The sequence below is a fragment of the Oncorhynchus tshawytscha genome, linkage group LG01 (genome assembly GCF_018296145.1).
Source record: "Oncorhynchus tshawytscha isolate Ot180627B linkage group LG01, Otsh_v2.0, whole genome shotgun sequence".
NCBI lineage: Eukaryota > Metazoa > Chordata > Actinopteri > Salmoniformes > Salmonidae > Oncorhynchus > Oncorhynchus tshawytscha.
This window is the reverse complement of record NC_056429.1, coordinates 6,642,302-6,653,619: the sequence shown is the minus strand read 5'-3', so window position 1 is coordinate 6,653,619 and position 11,318 is coordinate 6,642,302. Positions and strand designations below refer to the sequence as shown.

Genomic DNA, 11,318 nt, shown 5'->3' with positions numbered 1-11,318 from the left:
CAGTAAAATGTGTGATCATTCTGGGCATGGTCAGGCTGTGTTCATCCTGTCAGGTCAGTGTGGTTGGCGTTGGTTGTGGTGAGGTCAGTTTGGTCAGTGTTGGTTGTGGTCAGATTATTGATGGTTGTGGTCAGTCCTGGTTATGGTCAGAGGTAAAAGTCAGTGTTGGTTGTGGTCATTCTCCTCCACCGACCAGGTCAGTGGATATGGTCAGTGGTGGCTGGTTGCGGTCAGTGGAGGCTGGTTGTGGCCAACGGAGGCTGGTTGTGGTCAGTGGTGGCTGGTTATGATCAGTGAAGGCCGGTTGTGGTCAGTGGAGGCCTCTTGTGGTCAGTGGAGGCCGGCTGTGGTCAGTGGGGGCTGGTTGTGGTCAGTGGTGGCTGGTTGTGGTCAGTGGAGGCTGGTTGTGGCCAACGGAGGCCGGTTGTGGTCAGTGGTGGCTGGTTATGATCAGTGAAGGCCGGTTGTGGTCAGTGGAGGCCGCTTGTGGTCAGTGGAGGCCGGCTGTGGTCAGTGGGGGCTGGTTGTGGTCAGTGGTTGCTGGTTGTGGTCAGTGGAGGCTGGTGGCTGGTTGTGGTCAGTGGTGGCTGGTGACTGGTTGTGGTCAGTGGTGACTGGTTGTGGTCAGTGGTAACTGGTTGTGGTCAGTGGAGGCTGGTTGTGGTCAGTGGAGGCTGGTTGTGGTCAGTGGTGGCTGGTGACTGGTTGTGGTCAGTGGTGGCTGGTTGTGGTCAGTGGAGGCTGGTTGTGGTCAGTGGAGGCTGGTTCTAGGTCAGTGGTGGCTGGTTGTGGTCAGTGGTGGCTGGTTGTGGTCAGAGGAGGCTGGTTGTGGTCAGTGGAGGCTGGTTGTGGTGGCTGGTTGTGATCAGTGGTGACCAGTTGTGGTCAGTGGTGGCTGGTGAGCGGTTGTGGTCAGTGGAGGCTGGTTGTGGTCAGTGGAGGCTGGTTGTGGTCAGTGGAGGCTGATTGTGGTCAGTGGAGGCTGGTTGTGGTCAGTGGTGACCGGTTGTGGTCAGTGGTGGCTGGTTGTGGTCAGTGGTGACCGGTTGTGGTCAGTGGTCAGTGGAGGCTAGTTGTAGTCAGTGGAGGCTGGTTCTAGGTCAGTGGAGGCTGGTTGTGGTCAGTGGTAACTGGCCGGTTGTGGTCAGTGGTAACTGGCCGGTTGTGGACAGTGGCGGGTGGTTGTGGTGGCTGGTTGTGGTCAGTGGTGGCTGGTTGTGGTCAGTGGTGGCTGGCTGTGGTCAGTGGCGGCTGGTTGTGGTCAGTGGCGGCTGGTTGTGGTCAGTGGTGGCTGGTTGTGGTCAGTGGCGGCTGGTTGTGGTCAGTGGAGGCTGGTTGTTGTGGTCAGTGGTGACCAGTTGTGGTCAGTGGTGGCTGGTGAGCGGTTGTGGTCAGTGGAGGCTGGTTGTGGTCAGTGGAGGCTGGTTGTGGTCAGTGGTGACCGGTTGTGGTCAGTGGTGGCTGGTTGTGGTCAGTGGTGCCTGGTTGTGATCAGTGGTCAGTGGAGGCTGGTTGTGGTCAGTGGAGGCTAGTTGTGGTCAGTGGAGGCTGGTTCTAGGTCAGTGGTGGCTGGTTGTGGTCAGTGGTGGCTGGTTGTGGTCAGTGGTGACTGGTTGTGGTCAGTGGTGGCTGGTTGTGGTCAGTGGAGGCTGGTTGTGGTCAGTGGTGGCTGGTGGCTGGTTGTGGTTAGTGGTGACCGGTTGTGGTCAGTGGTGACCGGTTGTGGTCAGTGGTGACTGGTTGTGGTCAGTGGTGGCTGGTTGTGGTCAGTGGTGCCTGGTTGTGGTCAGTGGAGGCTGGTTGTGGTCAGTGGTGGCTGGTTGTGGTTCGTGGTGACCGGTTGGGGTCAGTGGAGGCTGGTTGTGGTCAGTGGTGGCTGGTTGTGGTCAATGGTGGCTGGTTGTGGTCAGTGGTGCCTGGTTGTGGTCAGTGGAGGCTGGTTGTGGTCAGTGGTGGCTGGTTGTGGTCAGTGGTGGCTGGTGGCTGGTTGTGGTTAGTGGTGACCGGTTGTGGTCAGTGGAGGCTGGTTGTGGTCAGTGGTGGCTGGTTGTGGTCAGTGGAGGCTGCTTGTGTCATTCTGGGTATGACCCTCATGGTCAGGCTGTGTTCATGTTCATTCTCAACAGGTTGCTGTGACAGGTTTTTGGATCAGGACAGGTTATATTGGTTGTAGTGGTCAGTAGTGGCTGTGGTCAGTAGTGGTGGTTGTGGTCAGTAGTGGTGGTGGTGGTCAGTAGTGGTGGTGGTGGTCAGTAGTGGTTGTGGTCAATAGTGGTTGTGGTCAATAGTGGTGGTGGTCAGTAGTGGTGGTGGTCAGTAGTGTTGAGGTTAGGTTATGGTCATCTGTCTTGGTATGAACCTCATTGCCAGACTGTGTTCATCCTCCACGGGTTGCTGTGACAGGTTGTTTGTCTGCCTGATGCTGCTCAGTGTGTTGCCATGACGAGGACACACCGTGTACCGCGACAACAGCGTCACCAGGACAGCCTTCATCATCATCATGGCAATGTGTTTACCCACACAGGAGCGGGGGCCACAGCCGAACGGCTGGAAGAAACGACTGGGCACCTGATGGAAAAAAGGAGAGGTCAACCATAGCCTGGTACCAGATCGGTTTGTGCTGTCTTGCCAACCCCCACGGTCGTTATAATGTTCGGCATGAATCAATGGAGTTGGCAAGTCGACACAAACAGATCTGGAACCTCGTAAACCACTACTTCTGAATAATTTCACAGACCTGTCCATCAATTATCATTGCAATGCAATGCTTTTAAGCAATTAGGACCACCCCAACTCTCACTTACAGTTTTATCAAAGTTTTCCAAGCTGAATTCGTTGGGTTTGGGGAAGAACTCAGTTTTGTGCATGAGCCCTATGTTGAGGATGATGTTGGTTCCCTTGGAAACCTTGGTCCCATCGATGACGTCATCTTCCAGCGCCTTCCTCATGGTGAAGTCTACCACAGGATGGAACCTCATGGACTCATTGATAAAACTCTCCAGCACTCTGAAGTTCTGGAAGTCAACTGTCATTACATCCTTCTCTCCTGTGGATAGAAGTGAACATGAGATTGTCAGCATGGTGTGCCTAAAAGATATCATTTGTCATCCGTGAGATATTTGTCTCAATTATTAGTCAAGGGTGGCTCAGAGAGTAAGAGTATGGTGCCAGCAAGATTGTGGGTCCCGCAGAGATCATTAACACATACTAAAAATAGATGCACTCACTGTACTGTACGTTGCTGTCGCTTTGGATAAAATCGTCTGCTATGTGGCATATATTATATATTATTAGAAATTATTAGAAATTCCAACTGTTGAAACCCCCTTTATTTGAAAGGTGTGAGCATAGTCACCTATGAGAGTGCTGATCTCCTCTACAATCCTCATCTCCACCTCAGGGTTCTGCTTCAGCAGCATGAGCATGAAGAACAGACTGATGGACAGAGTGTCTGGGGCTGCTATCACCATCTCCAACACACACTGTCTCACGTCGTCCGCCGACAGCTCTCCATGGTTCTGGTCAACACACACACACACACACACACACACACCGAGAGAGTATAAGATCGACAGGTTTCTCTTAGTGACACCCTATACAATGATATGATTTCAATTAATCAGCAGAACAGACCTGGGCGAAGATGAGTTCTGAGGTGAAGTCAATATCATCATCCAGTTTTTCAGCTTCACTGATCATTCTTCTTTTGGTTTCGATAAGGCTTTCCATCACATCCTGTAGCTCCTTGCTAGAGACAAGACGTCAAAATACTTGATTTAACTACACACCTTCTACAAAACTACTACACACCTTCATTTACACAACCCCCCCCGACGAGTGACCATCAACAGTGACCATCACCAATCACCACATAGAGACTTTAAGTGCATGTGTGAACTTACGCTGCTTGTTGATGCCTCTTGTACATCCATCCACATTTGAAGAAGATATCAGGCTTGATCAGAACCGTTTGCCAGGTGTCAAAGTAGTGTTGAATCTTCAATAGCAGCTCTTTCTCTGAGTTACATAAAGTACAAGGCACACAGTCAAAGTTTGGCATAATTCAATGTGTTAAGGATGTCCATTTACATTACATTGACAGTAGTGAGTCGTTTAGCAGACTCTTATCCAGAGCTACTTACAGTAGTGAGTAGTTTAGCAGACTCTTATCTTGAGCTACTTACAGTAGTGAGTCATTTAACAGACTCTCTTATCCTGAGCCACTAACAGTTAATGTATTCATCTTAAGATAGCCAGGTGGGACAACCACATATCACAGTCATAGTATGTACACTTTTCCTCAATAATATCAGCAAAGTCAGAGCTAGTAAAGGGGTGGGGGGGATTGATGTGAGAAGGGGGGTGGTATTATTTAACTTACTCTTTGAAGAGGTTTCAGATGTTTCTGGAAGATAGGCAGGGACTCTGCTGTCCTAGCTTCAGGGGGAAGCTGATTCCACCATTGAGGTGCCAGGACAGAGAACAGACGTCCCCACATGCATGCAGGCACACCCACACAGACAAACCCCCTCCCCCCGAACACACACGCACCCTGCCACTGACCGTTGAGAGGCACCCTGAGGAACAGTTTGTTAGAAATGTCCACTACGATGCATCTCAGCAGGTTGAGAACATCTATGTGTCCAGAGGGATCAGTCATCTCCTGCAGACGCTCCAGGTGCCTGTCTGTTGCACTCACACAGATCCCTACTGTCCGCTGCAGTCCAGGCCCTGTCAGAGCTGACACACACAACACCAAGGATGGGCTCAATTCCATTTCAATTCAGACAATTCAGGAAGAATTCCATTGAGTGAATTGAAATCACCCTATACAATTAATAAAAATGGGCACCGGACTATTTACATGAAATAGTACCCGCAAATCACCAGTCTCAACGTCAACAGTGAAGAGGCGACTCCAGGATGCTGGCCTTCTAGGCAGAGTTGCAAAGAAAAAGCCATATCTCAGACTGGCCATTAAAAATAAAAGATTAAGATGGGCAAAAGAACACAGCCACTGGACAGAGTAACTGTCTAGAAGGCCAGCATCCTGGAGTTGCCTCTTCACGGTTGACGTTGAGGCTGATGTTTTGCGGGTACATTTTAATGAAGCTGCCAGTTGAGGACTTGTGAGGCGTCTGTTTCTCAACCTAGACACTCTAATGTACTTGTCCTCTTGCTCAGTTGTGCACTGGGGCCTCCCACTCCTCTTTCTATTCTGGTTAGAGCCAGTTTGCGCTGTTCTGTGACGGGAGTAGTACACAGCGTTGTACGAGATCTTCAGTTTCTTGGCAATTTCTCACATGTAATAGCCTTCATTTTTCAAAACAAGAAAAGACTGATGATTTTCAGAAGAAAGGTATTTGTTTTTTGACATTTTGAGCCTGTAATCGAACCCACAAATGCTGATGCTCCAGATACTCAACTAGCCTAAAGAAGGACAGTTTTATTGCTTCTTTAATCAGAACAACAGTTTTCAGCAGTGCTAATGTAATTGTAAAAGGGTTTTCTATTGATAAATCAGCCTTTTAAAATTATAAACTTGGATTAGCTAACACAACGTGCCATTGGACCACAGGAGTGATGGTTGCTGATAATGGGCCTCTGTACTCCTATGTAGATATTCCATTTTTAAAAATCTGCTGTTTCCAGCTACAATAGTAAATTACAACATTAACAATGTCTACACTGTATTTCTGATCAATTTGATGTTATGTTAATAGACAGAAAATTTGCTTTTCTTTCAAAAACAAGGACATTTCTAAGTGACCCCAAACTTTTGAACGGTAGAGTATCGACTAACCTGTACCACCACACATTAACTCTGTACCGGTACACCCTGTATATAGCCTCATTATTGTTATTTTATTATGTTACTTTGTATTATTTTTGACTTTAGTTTATTTGGTAAATATTTTCTTAACTCTTTCTTGAACTGCATTGTTGGTTAAGGGCTTGTAAGTAAGTATTTCACAGTAAGGTCTGTTGTATTCAGCGCATATGACAAATACAATATGATTTGATTCTAAATGGAATTGATCCCAACCCTGTATCAGACCAGAACATAAATTAATTTGACATCTAGTAAGAGTGAGTAAAATGTTAGTGAGTTAGATAATCATGTAATAAATAAACTTCAAGTCTCTGTCGTATACCTTTCGCAAAATATGTCCTCATTTTTTTCCAGAGTGGGATGTCACTGTTGAAGATGATACCTCTCCCGTCCATCCCGATACACTGCAGTCCTCGTTTACTGGCGAACCGGGCTGTGTAGTGGGCACTCTTCAGGACATGGTAGACAGCAGAGGACCTGCAGCAAGAGTGAGAGACCAAGAGTGTCAGAAATAGAGAGTCTCAAACGAGTAGTGCTGATCTTGGATCCGTTTGGACTTTTTCAATAATGATAATGAACGGACATGGGAGGTAGAGGATCTTAGATCTACTCTGAGACGCTTTGATGAGTGGAGTATTTTCCAATTCCATTTAAACAGAACTTACTTGCTAAGAATGAGAGTCTCTTCTCCGTTGATCCAGACCCGAACCATACTCCCATATCTCTTGTTGTAGTAGTTACAGGCTGTTCCTATTCCGCTCCAGATGAACCGAGAGTAGGACAGGATTGGACCCAGACCAGCCCAGAAGAAAGGACCTGCCATAGAGGCACGTACAGTAGAGACACAGGTTAGTACAGGATTGGACCCAGCCCAGAAGAAAGGACCTGCCATAGAGGCACGTACAGTAGAGACACAGGTTAGTACAGGATTGGACCCAGCCCAGAAGAAAGGACCTGCCATAGAGGCACGTACAGTAGAGACGCAGGTTAGGACAGGATTGGACCCAGACCAGCCCAGAAGAAAGGATCTGCCATAGAGGCACGTACAGTAGAGACGCAGGTTAGGACAGGATTGGACCCAGACCAGCCCAGAAGAAAGGACCTGCCATAGAGGCACGTACAGTAGAGACGCAGGTTAGGACAGGATTGGACCCAGACCAGCCCAGAAGAAAGGACCTGCCATAGAGGCAAGTACAGTAGAGACACAGGTTAGTACAGGATTGGACCCAGACCAGCCCAGAAGAAAGGACCTGCCATAGAGGCACGTACAGTAGAGACACAGGTTAGTACAGGATTGGACCCAGCCCAGAAGAAAGGACCTGCCATAGAGGCACGTACAGTAGAGACACAGGTTAGTACAGGATTGGACCCAGCCCAGAAGAAAGGACCTGCCATAGAGGCACGTACAGTAGAGACACAGGTTAGTACAGGATTGGACCCAGACCAGCCCAGAAGAAAGGACCTGCCATAGAGGCACGTACAGTAGAGACACAGGTTAGTACAGGATTGGACCCAGCCCAGAAGAAAGGACCTGCCATAGAGGCACGTACAGTAGAGACACAGGTTAGTACAGGATTGGACCCAGCCCAGAAGAAAGGACCTGCCATAGAGGCACGTACAGTAGAGACACAGGTTAGGACAGGATTGGACCCAGACCAGCCCAGAAGAAAGGACCTGCCATAGAGGCACGTACAGTAGAGACACAGGTTAGTACAGGATTGGACCCAGACCAGCCCAGAAGAAAGGACCTGCCATAGAGGCACGTACAGTAGAGACACAGGTTAGTACAGGATTGGACCCAGACCAGCCCAGAAGAAAGGACCTGCCATAGAGGCACGTACAGTAGAGACACAGGTTAGTACAGGATTGGACCCAGCCCAGAAGAAAGGACCTGCCATAGAGGCACGTACAGTAGAGACACAGGTTAGGACAGGATTGGACCCAGACCAGCCCAGAAGAAAGGACCTGCCATAGAGGCACGTACAGTAGAGACACAGGTTAGGACAGGATTGGACCCAGACCAGCCCAGAAGAAAGGACCTGCCATAGAGGCACGTACAGTAGAGACACAGGTTAGTACAGATTGGACCCAGCCCAGAAGAAAGGACCTGCCATAGAGGCACGTACAGTAGAGACACAGGTTAGTACAGGATTGGACCCAGACCAGCCCAGAAGAAAGGACCTGCCATAGAGGCACGTACAGTAGAGACACAGGTTAGTACAGGATTGGACCCAGCCCAGAAGAAAGGACCTGCCATAGAGGCACGTACAGTAGAGACACAGGTTAGTACAGGATTGGACCCAGCCCAGAAGAAAGGACCTGCCATAGAGGCACGTACAGTAGAGACGCAGGTTAGGACAGGATTGGACCCAGACCAGCCCAGAAGAAAGGACCTGCCATAGAGGCACGTACAGTAGAGACGCAGGTTAGGACAGGATTGGACCCAGACCAGCCCAGAAGAAAGGACCTGCCATAGAGGCACGTACAGTAGAGACGCAGGTTAGGACAGGATTGGACCCAGACCAGCCCAGAAGAAAGGACCTGCCATAGAGGCACGTACAGTAGAGACGCAGGTTAGTACAGGATTGCTACTTGCCACCGTTTTACAGTAATAACCGTTATATTAGATAAATAGCCAAGGTCTTTCTAGTGAACTATTGGCTATCAACTTTTATATGAGATATTAGAGATACAATTCCAAAATGTATTAAACCTCAAAAGGTTTCCTCTTCGATCAAACAAAAAAAAGACATTATGACATTTCATATTAGACGGTGGTGATAGTTGTTAGGCGCAGAGAGGGTAGCTGTGTGTCCCCCCTCCCCGTAGACACATTCACATATCATTCATACATCATTGGTCTTACCTGGTATGTGTGAGGCGTTAGTGAGGCACCAGGCCGTGATGAGCAGGAGACAGAGCAGCAGCAGCAGGACTCCAGACACGCTAGTGTCATCCACTATACTGGTAGCCATTACAGTGAGGAGGTCTGGAGGCTGCTGTGTTATGATGACAGCTGGAGCACTCTGCTATTTATTATTCTCCTTCCAAGTTTTATCTCCCCCCCCCCCAGGGAAAAAGGTCTTCTGACTTACTTCAAGGAGACTACCTGGTTAAATATTTTAAAAAGTAAAAACATGTCCCACTGATTATAGAGTAGACCTGGTCTCTCAAGTATGACCGTAGGTCTTTCATTTTGATTGAAACAGGCTCACTTAACCTTCAAAAGAAAGCGAACCACCGTATAATTCATCATCTGAAGAAAGAAATAACATCTGCTAACCATGTGTGTATGTGACAAATAAAACATTTGATTTGCACCTCACCGAAGTAGTTGTCGCTTATCTATTGGGACAGCCGAAGAAAAAAGGTCCTGGTTAAAAGTAGTGCACTAAATAGGGAATAGGGTGCTATAGGCCCTGGTTAAAAGTAGTGCACTAAATAGGGAATAGGGTGCTATAGGTCCTGGTTAAAAGTAGTGCACTAAATAGGGAATAGGGTGCCATTTGGGACGTAAGACAGGGCGATTCAAATTGTCAAAACAAAAGCCTTAAACTCCGTGACAACCCTTGCTCTCTTTTCATCCCCTTTTAAATATTTATCCTGTCCTTGTCCTATGGGGTTGGTACAACATGTGAACACGGTAACCATAACACAACCAACGAAAGCTTTTTAAGTTGACCAGTTGTACTATTTACATGTACAGTTCCAGATGTCTTACCAAGGCTAGAGTTTAGTAAATTAGACATCAAAGATATTAGAACCTTCTGAAACCAGAGGGGAAGGCTGAGGTGTCTGTCATTTTATCAGAATGTACTAATGCTGTTGTTTCTTTATCTATCGGAGAAACTGGGTCATCTTTGTTCTCGTCATCGTCCCCTCTAGAAGACACGGTTTGTTTGCAGTAACATTGTATAATACAGATTTTTTTTCGTTTTATGTTTAAAGTTGTACAAATTTCAATGATATTCTGTTATAGGCCTCTTTTCAAGAATATCCCTCTTGACACTTCTTGTTCGTCAGAGAGAAAACAATTCCCTCTAGTTAATTAGAACATACAGACAAAAAGTTCCCCCTTATTTATAGAATTGTCATTATGTAGGAAAAGGATAATACCCACCGTTCTCATCCTGGACTGCCCCAGAGTAGTCTGCCGCTAGCCTGGCTACAGTTTGTGTCCGTCTCCTGTGTAGCCACTCCTGTGCCCCTGTTTCTGCTCCTGGTTGGTTTTAAAGATGATCAGTATTCTTTTATCTGATAAATCACAGGCATCCAAGCTGTTGAATATCAACTTACCAGTTGCTTGGTTACACTACCAATTTAGGCCCTCAAGTGCCGTTAAATGCATGAACCTCTCACCAAAAAGACTGCCAAAGCAAAACAATAGAGCTATAGTGAAGGGCCTGGCTACCTTTTAACTGGAAAAGTATACCCCAAAATGAACACAAAAAAAAAAAGACTTAATGTTGGAGATTATAGAGTAGACCTGGTCTCTCAAGTATGACCGTAGGTCTTTCATTTTGATTGAAACAGGCTCACTTAACCTTGAAAAGAAAGCGAACCACCGTATAATTCATCATCTGAAGAAAGAAATAAATTAAACAGGTCAGACTGACCCAGCTAATTTGAGGATAAGAATAGGGCTTTTATCCAGCAAATTTACAACAGAAGAAATGTTAATACATTTGCCCCTGTCTGTCAATAAATTGGAGAAGGGAAAGACCTAGTCAGTTATACAACTGAATGCGTCTTTTGCATTTAACCCAAACCCGGTGGGTCAGAAAGGTGCAGGGGGCTGTCTTTCAGCACCCAGAGAACAGTGGGTTAACTACCAAACTACAGATTTTTACCTTGTCAGCTCAGGGATTTGATCCAACAACCTTTTTAGTTATAGGCCCAATGCTCTAACCACTAGGCTACCTGCCGCCCTTAGATGTTGGTAGTTACTCAGCGGTGATATACAAGCTATATACAGCAGGGTACAGAGACAGTCAATTGAAAGTAAAACACAGTTAAACAGAGAGCGAGAGAGACAGAGAAATCCATGTAGTCTAACCTGCAGGGTCATTCCAGTTCACTCCCTCTGAATGCCTGATTCTGTCACTGATTAAGACATGGTCTTAATGATGCTGGAGGCTTTTGTGTCATGGCCAGACATGGCACAATGGTGGAGAGGGAAAAGGTATTTGGCATCTTCCTGGTTGCCATAGAGACTAGGCATCAACTTAGAGAGGGCTTCTTGAGAGAATACACTTAAGAATGTTCCTATAGTTCTTGGCCCGTATTCACAAAGCTTCTCAAAGGTAGGAGTGCTGATATAATCGTTTTTAATATAATCTGAGGCTAAATTGATCATATCACATATCATATTTTGTGATGTAACAAAATAGAACTTCTACAATCCATAACCAAATTGCTTCAGAAGATAGTCATTTTTTTCACAACTTGTTTCTATTACTTTCTAGCATGTCAAGCTAACTTACAG

At 46.9% G+C, this 11,318-nt stretch overlaps 1 protein-coding gene across 14 annotated transcripts; it reads right to left on the bottom strand.

Moving 5' to 3' along the window:
• Positions 1 to 2,019: 2,019 nt before the first annotated feature.
• On the bottom strand, positions 2,020 to 10,400 carry LOC112264373 (brain aromatase). Of its 14 annotated transcripts, none has more exons than XM_024440965.2 (11): positions 10,130 to 10,253; positions 9,954 to 10,052; positions 8,700 to 8,829; positions 6,499 to 6,649; positions 6,156 to 6,310; positions 4,552 to 4,740; positions 3,903 to 4,017; positions 3,634 to 3,748; positions 3,356 to 3,518; positions 2,805 to 3,046; positions 2,020 to 2,568 (listed from the first exon to the last, which is right to left on the bottom strand). In XM_024440965.2, the coding sequence occupies exons 2-11, from the start codon at positions 9,960 to 9,962 to the stop codon at positions 2,329 to 2,331; spliced, it is 1,509 nt and encodes a 502-aa protein (XP_024296733.1). In that variant the 5' UTR covers positions 9,963 to 10,052; positions 10,130 to 10,253; the 3' UTR covers positions 2,020 to 2,328. The 14 variants fall into 14 exon arrangements, with proteins under 14 accessions (XP_024296733.1, XP_024296972.1, XP_024297055.1 ...); XM_024441204.2 differs by having other exon boundaries at positions 8,700 to 8,942; positions 10,130 to 10,252; XM_024441287.2 differs by having other exon boundaries at positions 8,700 to 8,938; positions 10,130 to 10,252.
• Between the last annotated feature and the right edge of the window lie 918 nt (positions 10,401 to 11,318).

What these genes read in the sequence shown, in the direction of transcription:
- LOC112264373 (XM_042323087.1), bottom strand. Translation starts at nt 6,794, where the DNA reads ATGGCAGGTCCTTTCTTCTGGGCTGGGTCCAATCCTGTACTAACCTGT. An exon ending in GAGGACATATTTTGCGAAAG is followed by an intron (nt 4,741 to 6,155) that starts GTATACGACAGA and finishes TGTGTGTGTCAG; the next exon opens with CTCTGACAGGGCCTGGACTG. An exon ending in CAGAACTCATCTTCGCCCAG is followed by an intron (nt 3,519 to 3,633) that starts GTCTGTTCTGCT and finishes TGTGTTGACCAG; the next exon opens with AACCATGGAGAGCTGTCGGC.